This window comes from Oncorhynchus clarkii, chromosome 2, assembly GCF_045791955.1.
Source record: "Oncorhynchus clarkii lewisi isolate Uvic-CL-2024 chromosome 2, UVic_Ocla_1.0, whole genome shotgun sequence".
In the NCBI taxonomy this organism is placed as follows: Eukaryota; Metazoa; Chordata; class Actinopteri; order Salmoniformes; family Salmonidae; genus Oncorhynchus; species Oncorhynchus clarkii.
This window is the reverse complement of record NC_092148.1, coordinates 39,648,968-39,670,066: the sequence shown is the minus strand read 5'-3', so window position 1 is coordinate 39,670,066 and position 21,099 is coordinate 39,648,968. Positions and strand designations below refer to the sequence as shown.

Here is a 21,099-nt window from a genome sequence, read left to right as displayed (position 1 = left end):
CAAATAAATACGTGTGCTCGTTTGTGGTAATTCTTTGAATTTTTCAATGGTTTCCTGAAGAGAGGGGTCTATGTGCTACTCATTGACCATTACTCAGCCCTAAGTCACGACGTGAGAGAGGACGCATAGTGGTTTGATGGTGAGTAGCTTGCCACAGCCAGCGACAGCGTAAATAATCAAAAGTACACTTCACCAAGCAAGCAACCCTGTCCTCATCACATTCTCACGTAGTTAACGTTAGCTGGCTAGCTAGCCAGCAAGGTAGTTAACCAAGCTAGCTAGCTGGCAATCTGAGTTATTTAAGTGTGAACACTGGGCTCATCCTTGAAACTAAAATAACACTGTTACTGTCTGGGCTTATTATGTTAGTTAGTTTTCCAAACTATGCAATCCGCAAGACAGTTGGCACAGATCTACCATTCAAGCCATGTGCTTGCATTAATTGTTTGCTAGATTGTTGGCTAGCTAGCTAAATTAGAATGTTTGTGACTAAAACCAGTGTGGCATTTTCCTGCATGAACGGTTTCAGTCATCAGCGCATGCCATTTGCAGTTGAAATATATAGCCAATACATTCAGTTTTGAATAACAGTGTAATTTACATTATGGTTTCAGTAAGAAGACACTGTCATAATGAACAGCTAGCGTATTCTAGTTATTACAAACTATCATTGCAAGGTTGACAAAGTGGTTTATTTACATGACCTTTACTGTTGTAAAGCACTGTAGTGAATCTACTCAATATATATGCTGATGCTGACACCTTGTGGTGATATTACGAACTGCACGTTACTGCATTTCAATGCATAGGTTGTTAACCTGCGAGCAGAGCACAAAGTTGATTTAATTCAGCCCTTCTTGGTTATTAGTGTGCTTGTGGTGCATCAGCACAAACACATCTGCATTCTTATTCAATGCCATAGATATACAAATCTTTATGTAGTGAGCAGCATGTGTGTTTGCACTTGCACATGCCAATATGCATGAATCCACTAAATTCACACTAGCCTCCTTTACCCTCAGACCTATCTCTATCTATTCAAGGTAATTGGGTTCATGCAGAATTTGAATAAAGCTGTAGCCTGAAAGCCCGAATGAGGCTTTGAGTGAAACTCTGCTTTCCTCCCCTCAGGCATGTTACTGTAGCATCTGTTTAACAGAATGATGAGAAAGAGGTTAGCGGAGAACGAGGCTTCGCCGAGTGTATAAACTGTATAATTTGAAATGGAGATGACATTGAGGCAAAAGTGAAACACTGTGAAAGACTATAAAAACAGCCATGAATTATCTGATTGGAGCTTATGCATTTTAATATGACAGCAGCGCTGTCAGCTAAGGGTTTGGCTTAGAGGAGGACAGGAACAATCAGAGGAGAGGATTCGGAACATTCTAAGATTATCTAAAGGGATATCGTTTTTCTTTAATGATCAGTGTAGGTTATTTTAAATGATTCAATGAAGATCCATGAAAGGTCATTACCGATACATACATGTCTCTCTCTAGCTCTCTTTCTCACTCCCTCTCTCTCTAACACATAAGCACACAAACACCCACCGACACCTCCGCCGACAGCTCGAAGTCAGGAGAAATGGGGAAAATGTCAGCCCCTTTCTGCAGTTCAACAGAAAGCCGCTCCTCCTGGACCAAATGCCAGCTGTGACATCAAACACAACCTGGATCTGATCTCAGCCGTGCCTTTTTCCCCAACGCAAATGTCAAAGGTCACCGCCGGCCATTTTAATATCGATCAGCACCTCTCAAGGTGAAACAGTCATTGAGGGAGTCAATTCCCAAACCATGCATGCAGAACCACGTGCGCACGGACACAAGCATACACACACACACACAAGCATACATGGAGGCACACGCGCCCACAACTGACTCTGGTAAAATGTCTGTTTGATTTCTCGTTAGTGAGGGGGGTTTGTAGTAAGGTTATAGGAGAGTTGAGAGAGAGGAGACAAGGCAGGTGATCTATCACTAGAGCAGGCTCAGACAGGAGTTATGTGAAATGTCAGACAGCACCTGTGTGTGTGGGTGGCAGAGTGAGTCAGACACCTCAAAACTACCAGCTCACCAAACATAGACAGAAAATGAAATGTTTCCTTGGAAAATAGAAAACCACTCTTTTCGCTGTTATTTAGGATAATCTATTACACACACGCACACAAACAGTATGTTAATTTATCTAGGGGTGGCAGGTAGCCTAGTGGTTAGAGCATTGGGCTAGTACCGAAAGGTTGCTAGATCAAATCCCTGAGCCTACAAAGTAAAAATTCTGCCCCTTAACAAGGCAGTTAACTTAAATGAGGTTTGTTTGTATTGTGTTGTGTTACGCTGGTGTTGTATATGTTCAAACCGGACACCAGTCATAATGAGGTATGATTGCATTGTGTTACATTTGTATTGTATTGTTGCTGTATTCAAATAGGGCCCTATAATTTGGTGGTTTAGTTTCATGAGAGTTCTTTAATGTATACATTGTCACAGCATTGCAGAAACGTTCTATTCATGAGGGACTCCGGAGTGACCGTATACTGTATTTTACTGACGCGCGCACACACACACACAGGCAAGACACACACAGAGACAGACAGACAAATACGTTCAAAGACAAGAATGACGGGCATAGATGGGTTGGTTGTTCAGCAACAAAGCTGACACATGCACAACTATGGGTCAAAACAGACAGGGTTGGCTTGGATTGTTGACAACATGTAAACTATATTTCTTCTCTTATATTGAAAACATAAATATATATGCACAATGAGCACTTGCCTCTTGTTACAGTTACCTTGTTACAGTTGTTGGTTGGCTACAGTAGTAGCTAGCGAATTATTCAGTCAAAACATCTCAAAGCAAGACATGATATCAAGAATATGATACAATTAGCTGAAAAGAGCCACCTACGATTCCCCACATGGCAGGTTTTTGTCATTGTTGCTTGCTAACTGGCCATCCAGATTTTCAACAATACCCAGCCTTCTGCCCCATTGAAGTGTGTGCATCGTTTTCGTAATGTTGTCAGCAATCCCATCTATATACACACATACACACAGTCACACCTTTCTCTCATACACACACACCTGCAGTGATGTATACGATTCAGAGCCCTGGGCATCCAGGCCTGAGGAGACAGTCTGTTTGTGTACCAGAAGGCAACATGGCAATGTCATCGTCCCCCTCCAATGAACGTCATTCTCTGTCCATGTGATTGCTATTACCAGGAACAGACACACGTCTGCAAATGTTCACACACACGGGCAACGCCACTTGTATGTGTGCATGCATACACATGCACAAGCATGCACACGTACATACAGTGCCTTCAGAAAGTATTCATACCCCTAAACTTATTGTATATTTTGTGTTACAGCCTGAATTAATGTATTTTTTTCTCTCACCCATCTACACAGAATACCCCATAATGACAAAGTGCAAACATGTTTTTGGAACACAACGCTCCAAATTGAGCTCAGGCGCATCACATTTTCTTTGATCATCCTTGAGACGCCACTACAACTTGATAGAAGTCCACCTGTGGCCAGTTAAATTGTTTGGACGTGATTTCGAAAAGAAACACAGCTGCCTATATAAGGTGCGAGAGTGCATGCCAGAGCAAAAACTATACCACGAAGTCCAAGAAACTGTCCGTAGATCTCTCAGATTGTGATGAGGCATACAGCTGGGGAGGTGACCAAGAACCCAATTACCACTCTGACAGAACTACAAAGTTCCTTGACTGATATGGGAGAACCTGCCAGAAGAACACCAGTCTTAACAGTGAAGAGGAGACTCCGGGATGCAGGCATTCTAGGCAGTGTTCCTCTGTCCAGTGTCGGTGTTCTTTTGCCCATCTTAATCTCCGCCTTATCTCAGCTCACTGGCCACGATAACAATACCCACCCGTAGCACGCGCTCCATGTGTAACTCTGTGTTGTTGTTTGTGTCGCACTGCTTTGCTTTATCTTGAACAGGTCGCAGTTGTAAATGAGAACTTGTTCTCAACTAGCTTACCTGGTTAAATAAAGGTGAAATTAATGAAAAAAAATTGTGTTTAATACAATTTTTTATTGGTCAGTCTGAGATATGGCTTTTTCTTTGCACGTCTGCCTAGAAGGCCAGCATTCCGGAGTTGCCTCTTCACTGTTGACGTTGAGACTGGTGTTTTGTAGTTACTATTTAATGAAGCTGCCAGTTGAGGACTTGTGAGGCATCAGTTTCTCAAACTAGACACTCTAATGTACTTGTCCTCTTGCTCAGTTGTGCACCGGGGCCTCCCAATCCTCTTTCTATTCTGGTTAGGGCCAGTTTGCGCTGTTTTGTGAAGGGAGTAGTACACAGCGTTGTATGAGATCTTCAGTTTCTTGGCAATTTCTCGAATGAAATAGTCTTAATTTCTCAGAACAAGAATAGACTGATGAGTTTCAGAAGAAAGTGCTTTGTTTCTGGCCATTTTGAGCTTGTAATCGAACCCACAAATGTTGATGCTCCAGATACTCAACTAGTCGAAAGAAGGCCAGTTTTATTGCATATTTAATCAGAACAACAGTTTCCAGCTGAGCTAACATAATTGAAAAAGGGTTTTCTCATGATCAATTAGCCTTTTAAAATGATAAACTTCGATTATGGTTGCTGATAATGGGCCTCTGTACGCCTATGTAGATATTCCATTAAAAATCTGATGTTTCCAGCTATAATAGTCATTTACAACATTAACAATGTCTACACTGCATTTCTGATCAATTTGAAGTTATTTTAATGGACAAAAAATGTGATTTTCTTTCAAAAACAAGGACATTTTAAGTGACCTTAAACTTTTGAATGGTCGTGTATATTTGGGGGATTGGAAGTGACACACACAATTACATTGATGGAAGCTACAATCTATCTGCAATATTAAAGTTGATCTACCCCAAACAAATGACAAAATAATAATTAAAAAAATTATAATAAAAAAAATAGCAACATATGGCTCAGCCTGTAACACCTTAACCCGGCAGAGGGTCCGCGTAGCAGTGACACAAACTGGTGTCAGTGCGGATGCTGCCAGATCATGGCCAGGGATGATCAACTTTAATATTGCAGATAGATTGTAGCATCCATCAATGTAATTGTGTGTGTTGTAGAAGGATGGTGGTGATACAGCACAAAGTCCCAGCGGATGGTGGCTGTATTACACCCAGTCAGACGTTTCTGTCTGTCTGGATGGTGATGTGTCACTTATTCTTATGAAGGACTTGGCAGATAAAAAAAAAAAAAATGTTTTTATTTCACCTTGATTTAACCAGGTAGGCTAGTTGAGAACAAGTTCTCATTTGCAATTGCGTCCTGGCCAAGATAAAGCAAAGCAGTTCGGCACATACAACAACACAGAGTTTCACATGGGATAAAAAAAACAGTCAATAATACAGTATAAAAATCTATATACAGCATGTGCAAATAACTTCTTGATTCTACTTGAGACGCATATGTCTCAAGTAGGCACCTGGAAATGCAAATGCGCTACGCTAAATGCTAAATGTACTCGTTAAAATTCAAACCTTGATCAAAATTCACAAGCAGGGTATTGAATTAAAGCTACACTCGTTGTGAACCTAGCCAACAAGTCAGATTTTTAAAATGCTTTTCGGCGAAAGCATGAGAAGCTATTATCTGATAGCATGCAACACCTCAAAATGCCTGAATGCGACGTAAACAAAGACTCTGCTTATCCGACGCAGCACAAAACGCAGAAATAAAATATAAAACATTCATTACCTTTGACGAGCTTCTTTCTTGGCACTCCTATATGCCCCATAAACATCACTATTGGGTCTTTTTTTCGTTTAAATCGGTCCATATATACCCAAAATAGCTTTCTATGGAAGCTGTGTCATTCAGAAAAAAACATTGTTTTTAAACGCTGCGTCATTTTTTTAAATTAAAAAAGTCGACGATAAACTTTCACAAAACACTTCGAAATCCAACTTTAGGTATTAGTAAACGTTTATAATCTATCAAAATGATTACAGGGCGATGTATATTCAATAGCTCCTCGTCTGCAAATCAATGGCTGCCAATGTCCACATTCACAGCATCCTGGTGGACACTGGAAGAAACGGAAGCCAGATAGTTGGATTTTCCAACAAAAAAATCAATTGAAAATGACGACAATGGCGACATCGTGTGGAATTTGTATGAATTGCATGCAGGTCGATATTAAATTTTGTCCCCTTTTAACAACCCATGGAAGTGACTTATGGAAATTATTTTTAGCTTTCAGAGAGCAGTTTTTCTTGCGTTTTTCAATGAAACACACGATCTGTTATAGTCACAGCCGTGATTTAACCAGTTTTAGAAACTTCAGAGTGTTTTCTATCCACACATACTAATCATATGCATATACTATATTCCTGGCATGAGTAGCAGGACGCTGAAAAGTTACGCGATTTTTAACAGAATGTTCGAAAAAGGAGGGGGTAGAAGTAAGAGGATAAGGTTGGATGAGAGAGGTAAAGGCAATAAATAGGCCATGGTGGCGAAGTAATTACAATATAGCACTTAAACACTGGAATGGTAGGGTGTGCAGAAGATGAATGTGAAAGTAGAGATACTGGGGTGCAAAGGAGCAAGATAAATAAATAAATACCGTATGGGAATGAGGTAGATTGGATGGGATGTTTACAGATGAGCTATGTACAGGTGCAGTGATCTGTGAGCTGCTTTGACAGCTGGTGCTTAAAGCTAGCTTCAGAGAGTTTTGCAGTTTGTTCCAGTTACTGGCAGCAGAGAACTGGAAGGAGAGGTGGCCAAAGGAAGAATTGGCTTTGGGGGTGACCAGTGAGATATACCTGCTGGAGTGCGTGTTATGGGTGGGTGCTGCTATGGTGACGAGTGAGCTGAGATAAGGCGGGACTTTACCTAGCAGAGACTTGTAGATGACCTGGAGCCAGTGGGTTTGGTGACGGATATGAAGCGAGGGCCAGCCAACGAGAGCACACAGGTCGCAGTGGTGGGTAGTGTATATGGGGCTTTGGTGACAAAACGGAGGCTATTTTGTAAATGACATCGCCAAAGTCAAGGATTAGTAGGATGGTCAGTTTTACGAGGGTATGTTTGGCAGCATGAGTGAAGGATGCTTTGTTGCCAAATAGGAAGCCGATTCTAGATTTAATTTTGGATTGGAGATGTTTATTAATGTGAGTCTGGAAGTAGAGTTTACAGTCTAACCAGACAACTAGGTATTTGTAGTTGTCCACATATTCTAAGTCAGAACCGTCCAGAGTAGTGATGCTGGACGGGCGGGCAGGTGCGGGCAGCGAATGGTTGAAGAGCATGCATTTAGTTTTACTTGCTTTTAAGAGCTGTTGGAGGCCACGGAAGGAGAGTTGTATGGCAATGAAGCTCATATGGAGGTTAGTTAACACAGTGTCCAAAGAAGGGCCAGATGTATACTGAATGGTGTCGTCTGTGTAGAGGTGGATCAAAGAATCACCAGCAGCGAGAGCGACATCCTTGATGTATACAGAGAAGAGAGTCGGCCCGAGAATTGAACCATGTGGCACCCCCATAGAGACTGCCAGAGGTCCGGACAACAGGCAGATGAGCTTACTCAACCAGTCAGCAGCCGGTAAACCAGTTAATGACAACCAATAATGGTGAGGTTAATGTAAGAACTAGAATACACCCTACAGTAATTACTATCACTACCGATGGTAAAGTTCTTACATTTTGATTATACGACCGGGGCTCAAATCGAAGCTTGGAAAATGTAACTTCATAAATACAGTGAGATTTTGTTTCAATGGTGGATTAAAGTACTATCAAAGTAATTTATGTTTTTTACTTTGCAGAGCAGACTGGCTGCTTACCGCCAAGTTCACCCTATGAGCACAGGGGAGACTTGGAAGAGGTGTACGATGCATCATCCCTTTGTGTGTGGTCTCTTCTATTAGGCTCGCATACCCAGATTCAAGTGGCATCTACATAGGGTTTGAGCCACAGGAGATTAGTGGCACCTTAATTGGAGAGGACGGGCTGGTGGTAAAGGCTGGAGTGGAATTGGTCGAATGGTTTCAAATAGATCAAACTATTTTGGTTTCCATGAGTTTGATGCCATTTCATTTGCTCTGTTCCTTCCTTTATTACGAGCCGTCCTCCCCTCAGCAGCCTCCACTGCTTTGAGCATTAATAAAACAAGTCAATTGGATCTAGCCTCTACTACCAAATACAATGACTATACATGGAGTTTTTTTTACCTCCCGAGTGGTGCATTGGTCTAAGGCACTGCATCTCATTGGAAGAGGTGTGACTACTGTCCCTAGTTCAAATCCAAGCTCTATCTAGCACAATTGGCCTGGCATTGTCCGGGTTTGGCTGGAGTAGGCCGTCATTGTAAATAAGAATCTGTTCTTAACTGACTTGCTTAGTTAAATTAAGGTTACATTTAAAAAACAAAATTGTGCATTATGTAAAAACACATTATGTCAAAAAGCTAGACAATCTTACCTGCTCAAATTATTAATAACATTCCCATACATTTTGTATATTATAATTCTAAGACAAGGTTTCTAAAAATATTATACGTTCGCTTAGTCGACTATAACAACAGGTTAAAGTGTAACCAGAGAAACTAGCTTGGAAGATTAAACTGCTTTGAACATGCACCACTGGCCTGGTTGCTAGAGTGGTGACTTCATCTAGTTTAGGCTACCATCTAGTGGAAAGCAATGGTAACTACACTGAGCAGCTAGTTGAAGATCTTAAGACACTAAAGTTGTCACTTTGTTTGACAAAAAGCATACATTGCAAAGGTAAGTAGTGCAGAAATGCGGTCAGATATTCAGCAGGAGGCAGAAGGTTTGGGTGCATAAGTGTTGATATTTATTTACAGTCTTCAAGTAGTGGTATCCAGTAAAGATATTTACAAAGACAAACTGGATTAATAGATTTACTGGTGATAAAAAAAAAGAAAAAAACTGAGCCTCAAGCAGGCTTGCCCTGTTGTTACCTTAGCTAGCTGGACAGGTTGGGGCTCACCAGGCTAAAGCAGCCTCCCCAGTCAATTTTCCAAAACAGGGCCATCCTGGAACGTACCATAAATCATTATAACACTCAACACTGGCTAATACACACACATGTAATTATGTAAAAGTACCACATAACATAATAGCGATCGAGACTTCTATACTGTGATTCCCTCTGTGGACGGGTGTATCTTTGGATTCGGACTTGAATGGCCTGCTCCTTCTCCATTTTCTGAACCCTAGCCGTCTCCCCCAAGGTGACTGCTTTTCTTTATCTTCAGGCACTCAGGAGGGTTTGCTGGGATGGTCCTACAACAAGATAGCAGATGAGCTCCCATCTAACTGACCTTCCCCATCCATACTGTTGAACAGTGTGCTATGTGCATACTATATAATATGTGATGTCTGTTTAATGATATTATGGATATTGCCAACTTCCACTTTTTATCTTTGTGGGTCATTGTGATTCATAACACATGTATCTAAGGTGGAACTAACAAAACCAGGTAGCTAGCTAGTAACACTTGTTGACAGCTAATGTTACTGGCTAACATTAGCCGCTGCAGGCTAAAACAAATCTATGCCAGCATAACTAGCTAAGTTTACCTTCACTGACTCGCACCGCATCCTCCGTTCATTCCTTGACACTGAAGTCACTGATGCTGTCGATGATGGTCGGTCCTTAACCCTCGAAGTTGAAGATGTAGGGGAAAATGGAGGGTTTCAATGTGTAACTTATTTCCATTCAGAAACTACCGCTTGTGACATCAAAGTGCCCTTCGAAATGAAGTCTTCCTCTGCGAAGTGCTTGCTGCAGACCCTGCCTTGAGCTGGCACATCCTTCAGGACCTGGAGCCACTTTTTCCCATCATTGAGGGTCCCTGTGTAGCCGATGGTTGTTTACACAAGGATTGTTTTTGTAGCAATTAGTCACTCCTACCAATGATGCTTTAGTGTCAGTCATTACTATGGCAATTTAAGATGGCGCTGACCATAGGTCAATAGAATAATAGTATTAAGAGCTAATGATGTGTAGCAGCCAGTACCGGGGCAATCCTCTCTGTCTCACCCAGCATATTTTGGCCAAATAGATGAGATGAGTTTTTGATTAGTCTCATCACAAGGTGGGGCCAGTATGTTTGCGTCTGCCTGTGTGTGTTTTAGTGAGCATACTGTTTATTGGGACTACGCACAGGACAATATCAGGGCTCACGATTGGCACTGCGGTCTAAGGCACTGCATCTCAGTACTAGCCGGAAAGTAGAGCATTGCAGAAGTCTAACCTAGAAGTAACAAAAGCATGGATTAATTAAGTTTCTGATTTTTGAAATGTTACGTAGATGGAAAAAAGTTGTCATTGAAACAGTCTTGATATGTTCGTCAAAAGAGTGATCAGGGTCCAGAGTAACGCCGAGGTCCTTCACAGTTTTATTTGTGACGACTGTACAACCATCAAGATTAATTGCCAGATTCAACAGAAGATCTCTTTGTTTTTTAGGAACTAGATAGAACAAGCATCTCTGTTTTGTCCGAGTTTAAAAGTAGAACATTTGCCACAATTCACTTCCTTATGTCTGAAACACAGGCTTCCAGGGAGGGCAATTTTGGGGGTTCACCATGTTTCATCGAAATGTACAGCTGTGTGTCATCCGCATAGCAGTGAAAGTTAACATTATGTTTCCGAATGACCTCAACAAGAGGTAAAAATATATAGTGAAAAAAATAGTGGCCTTAAAACAGAGCCTTTAGGAACACCTAAATGTACAGTTGATTTGTCAGAGGACGAATCATCCACAGAGACAAACCGATATCTTTCCGACAGATAAGATCTAAACCAGGCCAGAACTTGTCCTGGAAGGGCATCTAGGAATCTTTTGAGTTGTCCTAGAATTTATAGCACGGCTTCTGATGATCCTTGGTTGGGATCAGATTATTTGTTGCGATTGCAAACTTAATAAAATGGTGGTCTGATAGTCCAGGATTATGAGGAAAAACATTAAGATCCACAACATTTATTCCACGGGACAAAACTAGGTCTAGAGTATGACTGTGGCAGTGAGTAGGTCCGGATACATGTTGGACAAAACCCACTGAGTCGATGATGGCTCCGAAAGCCTTTTGGAGAGGGTCTGTGGACTTTGCCATGTGAATATTAAAGTCACCAAAAATGTGAATATTATCTGCCATGACTACAAGGTCTGATAGGAATTCAGGGAACTCAGTGAGGAACGTATATGACCCAGGAGGCCTGTAAACAGTAGCTATAAAAAATGATTGAGTAGGCTGCTTAGATTTCATGACTTGAAGCTCAAAAGATGAAAACGTTTTTTTATTTTTTTTATTGAAATTTGCTATCATAAATACTAGCAACACCTCCGCCTTTGCGGGATGCATGGTGGATATGGTCGCTAGTGTAACCAGGAGGTGAGGCCTCATTTATCACAGGAAATTCATCAGGCTTAAGCCATGTTTCAGTCAGGCCAATCATATCAAGATTATGATCAGTGATTAGTTCATTGACTATAACTGCCTTGGAAGTGAGGGATCTAACATTAAGTAGCCCTATTTTGAGATGTGCGGTAACACAATCTCTTTCAATAATGGCAGGAATGGAAGAGGTCTTTATTCCAGTGAGATTGCTAGAGCGAACACCACCATGTTTAGTTTTGCCCAACCTAGGTCGAGGCACAGACATGGTCTCAATGGGGATAGCTGAGCTGACTACACTGACTGTGCTAGTGGCAGACTCCACTAAACTGGCAGGCTAGCTAACAGCCTGGTGCCTGGCCTGCACCTTATCTCAATGTGGAGCTTGGGGAGTTAGAGCCCTGTCTATGTTCGTAGATAAGATGAGAGCACCCCTCCAGCTAGGATGGAGTCTGTCACTCCTCAACAGGCCAGGCTTGGTCCTGTTTGTGGGTGAGTCCCAGAAAGAGGGCCAATTATCTACAAATTCTATCTTTTGGGAGGGGCAGAAAACAGTTTTCAACCAGTTTTCAACAGTATTCAACCAGTGATAGAGTTGTGAGACTCTGCTGTGGAACTCATCACTCCCCCTAACTGGGAGGGGGCCAGAGGCAATTACTCGATGCCGACACATCTTTCTAGCTGATTTACACGCTGAAGCTATGTTGCGCTTGGTGACCTCTAACTGTTTCATCCTAACATCGTTGGTGCTGACGTGGATAACAATATCCCTATACTCTCTACACCTGCCAGTTTGGCTTTAGCCAGCACCATCTTCAGATTAGCCTCATCGTCGGTAGCCCTGCCCCCTGGTAAACAGTGTATGATCGCTGGATGATTCATTTTTAAGTCTAATACTGCGGGTAATGGAGTCGCCAATGACTATGGTTTTCAATTTGTCAGAGCTAATGGTGGGAGGCGTCGGCATCTCAGACCCCGCAAAAGGAGGAGTAGAGACAAGAGAAGGCTCGGCCTCTGACTCCGACTCGCTGCTTTAAGGGGAGAACTGGTTGAAAGTTTCTGTCAGCTGAATGAGCGACAACGGTTGAGCATTCCTACAGCATTTCCTCCACCAGCTTCGGCTAAAGCGTCCGATGTGAAAAAGTTGAATGAAAAAATTCAAGCAAGGGAAAAAAATAAATATATAAACGGTAATTAAAAAGTAAAAACAGTCAAATTGGCAGGTAGCAAAGTAAGGTTAGCAAACAAAACGCACAGCAGCACGCAAACAAGTCCACAAGTTGTGACCGGAAATTCTAAGTGTATGTAAACCTCCGACTTGACTTGTAAGTAGTCTTGGGTTCCTCAGCATTAACATTCACTGTAGCCTCAATTTCCAGCTTTCCAGCTCAATCTCCTCGCAGCTCATGAGGTGGAAAAAAAACATCTGGCAAATGTTTTAAATCCTAATTGTAATGTAACATTTTCTCCCTCTCCCCTCTCGCTCTCTCTACCTCTCTCTAGCCTTATCTCATCCAGACGGTACTACTTTGAGATCCTTCACAAGCAGGATGACAAGGGGTCAGACCATGTGGAGGTTGGGGTAAGTCCATACAACTTTATTAATTTATGGGGGGCTAGGCTACTAGCTGAAGTTGTACGAAACTACTGAACTAGACCCTGTGTAAGTGCTCTCTAAACTCACTCAATACTGGGTCGCTGTCCCTCTCTCTCGCCCTTCCCCCCTCCCTCTCTCTCTTGCTGTCTATTTCAATTTCAATTTAAGGGCTTTATTGGCATATGTTAACATTGCCAAAGCAAGTGAAGTAGATAATAAACAAAATCCCTTCCCACTGCATGCAGACAGGTGGGCAGGGTACAGGGAGGGAACAGGCTGCGTTTAAAGTGGAGGAATGCTGAGAGAGCGAGAGACAGAGAGATGCTCATGTCATACGGTCACACCTTGTTGTTGTTGCCTCGGTCTGGAGTCAAATTGAGTTGCTTATTCACTCCTGAGTTCACTAATATTCCATCTAATATTTCTGGAAAATTTGGGGAAAGTTACCAGAATTTTGCAACCCTAGTTAGGGCTTTTGAGTATAACTATTGCATCTGTCCCTCTAACTCTCTTTCTCTCCTTTTCCCACTCTCACTTTTTCACTCCTACAGTTGTTTTGCAAACTAAATGTTCACTCTTTATGTAATGGAGAGAGCTAACTTAAGGGTAAAGTTTCAGAAAGTACTCCACACACCTGGTGTGTGTGCGTGTGTGTGTGTGTGTGTGTGTGTGTGTGACTGGGTACGCTGGGCTCTTGATAATACATGGTGTGGTTTCTCATGAGATGTACAAACTATGGCATAAGGGGATGACAAGCGGATAAGAGGCAATCCATAATTTTGATTAAGACATTAATTAGCAAGCCAGACTGGACATTGTCAATATAACTATTTGTTTAGCACTTTTGAAATGTACAGCGACAGAATTCAGAACATGGGCCGTTCTTACAGTGTTCTGCCTGTGAAAATAGCTGTGCAGCGACGCTCCCCATCCAACCTGACAGAGTTTGAGAGGATCTGCAGAGAAGCATGGGAGAAACTCCCCAAATACAGGTGTGCCAAGCTTGTCGCATCATACCCAAGAAGACTCAAGGCTGTAATCACTGCCAAAGGTGCTTCAACAAAGTATTGAGTAAAGCCTCTGAATACTTACATTTTGTATTTTTAATACACTGTATTTTTAAACACTGAAGCCCCTCAGGGGTGTGTGCTCAGTCCCCTCCTGTACTCCCTGTCCAACCAGGACTGCAACACCATCATTAAGTTTGCAGATGACACAACAGTGGTAGGCCTGATCACCGACAACGACAAGACAACCTATGGGAAGGAGGTCAGAGACCTGGCCAGTTGGTGCCAGAATAACAACCTATCCAAGGCTAAGGAGATAATTGTGGACTACAGGAAAAGGAGGACCGAGCACGCCCGCATTCTCATCGACGGGGCAGTAGTGGAGCAGGTTGAGAGCTTCAAGCTCCTTGTGCTTGTGTCTACATCACCAACAAACTAGAATGGTCCAAACATACCAAGACAGTCGTGAAGAGGGCACAACAAAGCCTATTTCCCCTCAGGAAACTAAAAATATTTGGCATGGGTCCTCAGATCCTCAAAAGGTTCCACAGCTGCAACATCCTGAATGCCTTTATCACTGCCTGGTATGGGAACTGCTCGGCCTCTGACCGCAAGGCACTACAGAGGGTAGTGCGTACGGCCCAGTACATCACTGGGGCTAAGCTGCCTGCCATCTAGGACCTCTACACCAGGCGGTGTCAGAGGAAGGCCCTAAAAATGGTCAAAAAAACAGCCATAAACTGTTCTCTCTACTACTGCTGCATGGCAAGTGGTACTGGAGTGCCAAGTCTAGGACCAAAGCCACACTGCTTCTTAACACAGCACATATCCAACCCGGAAGCCAGCTGCACCAATGTGTCGGAGGAAACACCGTGCACCTGGCGACCTTGTGCACTGCGCCCGGCCCGCCACAGGAGTTGCTGGTGCGCGATGAAACAAGGATATCCCTACCGGCCAAGCCCTCCCTAACCCGGACGACGCTAGGCCAATTGTGCGTCACCCCACGGACCTCCCGGTCGGCCAGTCGCGACAGAGCCTGGGCGGGAACCCAGGGTCTCTGGTGGCACAGCTGGCGCTGCAGTACAGCGCCCTCAACCACTGCGCCACCTGGGAGGCCCTTAAGTATAACTTTTGACTGACGCCTTAAATGAGAGACTGGCAAGAACAGCGGGAACATTTCCCTAGTCAGCCCAATTATTGGTGCAATGCACCTTTAGAGTTGCTCTGTGCTACCCAGTGGGGTGAGGTGTGCTACCCCCCCTCCCCCTACATCCTCCTCCCCCATTCCCCCTCCTCCCTTACCCATGGGCTAGGTCAGTCTTCTGTGCGCGGCCATCCCGTGCCCCCTGCCCTCGTTCCTTGAACTTTGCGCGCCCACCGCTGTTTCAGTGGATACAGCTGGAGAACTGCAAGGCAATCCCATTCTGCGTCACTCGGGAGCCATGACCAATATGACCCATATATATTGTCCTGCTAATAATATCCACGGGGATTTTTTATCATTCTAAATTTATAATAATAATAATAGCTTTGTTTACAATATACCCAAATTTTGGAGATTATTTCGTTTTCAAATAACGTAAAACAAGCCAGAAAAGGCCATTCTTGAACATGGGGTGAGACATTGTTACTAATTTGTAAATAAAGCCAGTTTGTTATTTTGAATGATTTATTTATGTTTTTAGAGGGAGAGAACCAAAAACCTACAGTCATCTCATCGGTCTCCCAGTTGAGGCTGGCTAAGGTTTTGAACCAGCATCTGTGCCAACACAGTTGCACTGTGATGCAGTGTTTTAGACCACTACACAATTCAGGCACAACATGTACAACATGACTGGTCGGGAGTACCCTACACTACAGTAAGAGCACATTTCCTTTAGAATAAAAACCTTAGTTTTAGAAAGTAATACTGAAGTCGTGCACAATTATCAGTTTCTATTTAGGTTTATGTCACCCATTCATTGTCACTATGAGACAGTAGCGCCCTGGGATCCAAAAGCATAATCAGCTCTCAAACTCCCCCTTGCGCTGGTCTGGAGCAATGAAGTAGTGACGCAGGGTACCGTACTAAACCACAAATTACCTCTAAATCCTGCAGCATAATCACAAAACGTTTAGTGGAGCATCCACTGTATCTAGGTAGGCTAACAGAGGCTGCAGTGCATGTGTTTTCTCAGTAGCAGCCTGCCTACCTGTTGGCTCTTGGTCATTGTAGCCTATCCTTCTCCTTTAACTTTTAATTTTGTCATTTTAATTCCATCTTCCATTGATTAAATATCTCATAACTTTTGCCTCACATGGAGCGAGGCTCTGTGACTATTACTATTGCTGCTTTAATGACTTATGATTGGCCAACATCGAGCTACAAGCGCCACGCTCCACTCTTGTGAAAAGCCAGAGCTGAAGTCGCATACGGATCTGTATGGGCCATTCCTGACAAGTCAGTTAAAATTATAAATACCCGAGATCCATGACAATCATATCAGATCCGATCCAGACCCGTGAAATTATTTCGAATTCTGGATCTGGACACACTTGGGTACCGGATTGGGTCTCAGGTATTCGGGTACAGGTGGCTCCATGAAGACCTCTAACCAGGACGCGTACTCAGAGCACGCGCTGACCAGTTGGCCAGTGTCTTCACTGACATTTTTAACCTTTCCCTGACCCGGCCTGTAATAAATACCAACTTGTTTCAAGCAGACCATAGTCCCTGTGCCCAAAGAATGCCAAGGTAACCTGACTAAATTATTATTGCCCCGTAGCACGCACATCTATAGCCATGAAATGTTTTGAAAGGCTAGTGATGGCCTACATCAACACCATCATCCCAGACACCCTTGACCCACTAAAATTTGCATACCGCCCCAACAGATCCACAGATGATGCAATCTCTATTGTGCTCCACACTGCCCTAACCCACCTTGACAAAAGGAATACCTATGCAAAAATTATATTCATTGAATACAGTCAGCATTCAACACCATCGGCCCCTCCTAGCTTAACACCAAGATCAGGACCCTGTGTCTGAACACCTCCCTCTGCAACTGGGTCCTGGACTTCCTGACAAGTCACCCCCAGGTGATGATGGTAGGCAACAATACATCTGCCACGCTGACCAACACGGGGGCCCCTCAGGGGTGTGTGATTAGCCCCTCCTGTACTCCCTGTTCACCCATGAGTTGCTGCAGGGGGTGAAGAGCTGTTGGCCGGGGTAGGGGTAGCCAGGTGGAAAGCATGCCAGACGTTGAAATTATAGATTATCATAGGTTTACCGGTGTTGACAGTGTTTCCTAGCCTCAGTGCAACTGGTATAAGGTTATCTTATTCTCCATGGCCTTTACAGTGTCCCAAAACTTTTTGGAATTAGTGCTACAGGATGCAAATTTCTGTTTGAAAAAGCTAGCCTTAGCTTTCCTAATGGACTGTGTGTTCCTGACTTCCCTGAAAAGTGTGACTGTTTGAGGTTGTGGACAGGTGTCTTTTATACTGATAACAAGTTCAAACAGGTGCCATTAATACAGGTAACGAGTGGAGGACAGAGGAGCCTCTTAAAGAAGAAGTTACAGGTCTGTGAGAGCCAGAAATCGTTCTTGTTTGTAGGTGACCAAATACTTATTTTCCACCATAATTTGCAAATCAATTCATAAAAAATCCTACAATGTGATTTTCTGGATTTTTTTTCTAATTTTGTCTGTCATAGTTGAAGTGTACCTATGATGAAAATTCTCTATATTTTTAAGTGGGAGAACTTGCACAATTGGTGGGTGACTAAATACTTTTTTGCCCCACTGTAGAAGGGGGGGCAATCAATTCACATATGGTGTCCAGGGCACAGCTGGGGGTTGAGGGGATTCTATAAAAAGCAGCAATGGTGAGAGACTTGTTTCTGGAAAGGTGGAATTTTAAAAGTAGCTCGAATTGTTTGGGCACAAACCTGGATAGTAAGCCTGCAGAGTTCTGTCAATCTCTGCAGTAGATTGCAACATCGCCCCCTTTGGCAGTTCTATCTTGTCGGGAAATGTTGTAGTTGGGGATGAGATTTCATGATTTTTGGTGGCCTTCCTAAGCCAGGATTCAGACACGGCTAGGACATCAGGGTAGGCGGAGTGTGCTAAAGCAGTGAATAAAACCAACTTAGGCGTCTGATGTTAACCTTTCTCGCCCAGGGGTTCCGCTAGAAGAACACCCACAACATTCCGCTGAAAAGGCAGTGCGCGAAATTCAAAAATATTTTTTTAGAAATATGTAACTTTCACACATTAACAAGTCCAATACAGCAAATTATAAAAAGATAAACATCATGTTATACATGTATTGTGTGTTTTGTTCGATAATGTGCATATATATATATATATATATATATATATATATATATATATTAAACAAATCTCAGTTTACATTGGCGCATTACGTGCAGTAATGTTTTGATTCCAAAACATCCGGTGATTTTGCAGAAATAATCACAATAAACATTGATAAAAGATGCAAGTGTTATTCACAGAATTAAAGACAAACTTATCCTCTATGCAACCTCTGTGTCAGATTTAAAAAAAACTTAAGAATAATCTGAGAACGGCGCTCAGAACCCAAAATAGCCAAAGAAATAGCCGCCATTTTGGCGTCAACAGAAGCTACAAAAAACACTATAAATATTTACTTACCTTTGAGTTTAATTGTCTGAAGAAAAGCATTGGAACGAGAGCATACTCTCTCGTGACCGCGCGTAATGAGACCGAGGCTTTCTGCAGGCCATTCAGTAAAAGAGCTCCTATGAGCCCCTCCTTTATAGTAGAATCCTAAAACCAGAATCTAAAGACGGTGACATCTTGTGGAAGCCCTAGGAAGTGCATGCACATCCATAACTAACATGGATTTCAATTGGCACTGTTTTGAAAATCGATTTCTCACTTCCTGTTTGGATTTCCTCTCAGGTTTTTGTCAGCCATATGAGTTCTGTTATACTCACATACATAATTCAAACAGTTTCAGAAACTTCAGAGTGTTTTCTATCCAATAGTAATAATAATATGCATATATTACCATCTGGGACAGAGTAGGAGGCAGTTCAGTTTGGGCACGCAATTCATCCAAAATGAAAATGCTGCCCCCTATCCCTAACAGGTTTTAACATGCATTAAACCAAGGCTTTTACGGTTACAGAAGTCAACAAATGAGAGCGTCTGGGTAATAGGAGTGGTGCTGGGGGCTGCAGGGCCTGGGTTAACCTCTAATTCACCAGAGGAACAGAGGAGGAGTAGGATAAGGGTAAAGGCTATAAGAATTGATCGTCTAGTGCGTTCGTAACAGAGAGTAAAATGAGCAGATTTCTGGGTGTGGAAGAATAGATTCAAGGCTAAATGTACAGACAAGGGTAAGATGTGAGTACAGTGGAGGTAAACCTAGGCATTGAGTGACAATGAGATGTTGGGGGTGGGACAAAAGGGCTATCTAAGGCATATTGGGTAGTACTGGGGGCTCTACAGCGAAATAAGACAATAATAACTAACCAAAACAGCAATAGACAAGGCATATTGACATTAGGGAGAGGCATGTGTCGCAGAGTGATCATAGGGTCCAATGAGTAGCAATAGGGGAGTCAGGGAGCCGTTCAGTTGTCGCTACTACGCTAGGAGAGCTGGAGACACGGCCATTCAGACAGCTAGCGGGCCGGGGCTAGCAGATGGGCCTTCGGCAACGGAGAGCCTTTTGAAACCACCTCAGACGATTACATCGGCAGACGAGTCGTGATAAATCGGCGGTGCTCCGTGTCGACAGTAAAGAGTCCAGGCCAATTGGCAAAAGAGGTATTGTAGCCCAAGAATTAGCTGGTGGACCTCTACGGCTAGCAGGGAGATGGTCCTAGCTTGAGGCTAGCTCAAGGCTAACTGGTGCTTGCTTCAGGACAGAGACGTTAGCCAGGAGTAGCCACTCGGATTGCAGCTAGCTAGCTGCGATGACCCGGTGTAAAGGTTCAGAGCTTGCGGTAGGAATCCGGAGATGTGGTAGAGAAAAAGCAGTCCGATATGCTCTGGGTTGATATCATGCTGTGCAGATTGGCAGTTATTGACCGAGCTGAGGCTGGCTGGTGTCCGAGTTAGCCACTGCGAGCGGCCTTCACCGTTAAGTGACTGGTAGCTAGTTAGCGGGCTAGCTTCTGATGGGGGTTCCGGTTCTAAAGTATAAAAATAGCAGATCCTTACAGCATTGGGTGAGGCAGTTTGCAGGACAGTATATTCAGTCCGTAGATAGAAAGTGAGATTAAAATTTATACGAAATATATACGAAAACAAAATGAGGAAAACTATATTTACAACGGACAGGAGAAGAGAAAACACACGTCTGACTGCTACGCCATCTTGGAACGCCACGGCCTATGGCAATGGCGGTCCATTTGTTTGCCGATGTAGTCTCGTCAGGTTGCTCCCAAGCCGCCGCTTCCACTTTCGAGTCCAGGGGATTAGGGCCTAACACACAGCTGGCCTTGCTTTATGTGGAGACAAAGAGCGACTGAACAGACTTGTCTAAGAAAGGGAGAGAAGAGGAGGAGAAGGAGGTGAGAGGAGAGGGGATGGAAGGTAGAGGAAGGGAGAACATGGGGGAAGAGAGGAGGGAGAGAGGGGGTGAGGAGAATAGAAGAAGAGAAAGAGAAAGTGAGAGGAGAGGAAAATGTGAACTTTCAACTTTATTTGAATAGATGGATAGAGGGAGGGAGACAGCGAGTAAAGGAGAAATCAATGGATCTATGGTTGTCTTTTCTTTCCACTTCATGGTGTTTCTGAGTAAGACTATATAAGCTTTATATCATCATCAGTGTCATAAAGACGGCAGCCATTATTTTGTAGAACCTGATTATATCTATAGTAGCAAGGTCATATGGGCACCCGTCTCCATTCTCCTCTGAAATGTGTCCTAAATGGCACCCAATACCCTATAATTAATGTACTACTTTTAACCAAGGACAAAAGTAGTGCACTACATAGGGACTAGGATGGAGGGTGCCATTTGGGACGAAACCTGAGACAGCACAGAGAATAGGAAACCAACCCCAAAGGCTGTAA

At 43.2% G+C, this 21,099-nt stretch overlaps 1 protein-coding gene across 1 annotated transcript in view; it reads left to right on the top strand.

Moving 5' to 3' along the window:
* LOC139367905 (beta-1,4-N-acetyl-galactosaminyl transferase 4a) overlaps positions 1-21,099 on the top strand; it is a 455,096-nt gene that overhangs the window by 367,618 nt on the left and 66,379 nt on the right. The window contains exon 8 of the mRNA XM_071106283.1: positions 12,938-13,016. Coding sequence (XP_070962384.1) covers positions 12,938-13,016 — 79 coding nt within the window. The remainder of the gene's footprint in view (positions 1-12,937; positions 13,017-21,099) is intronic.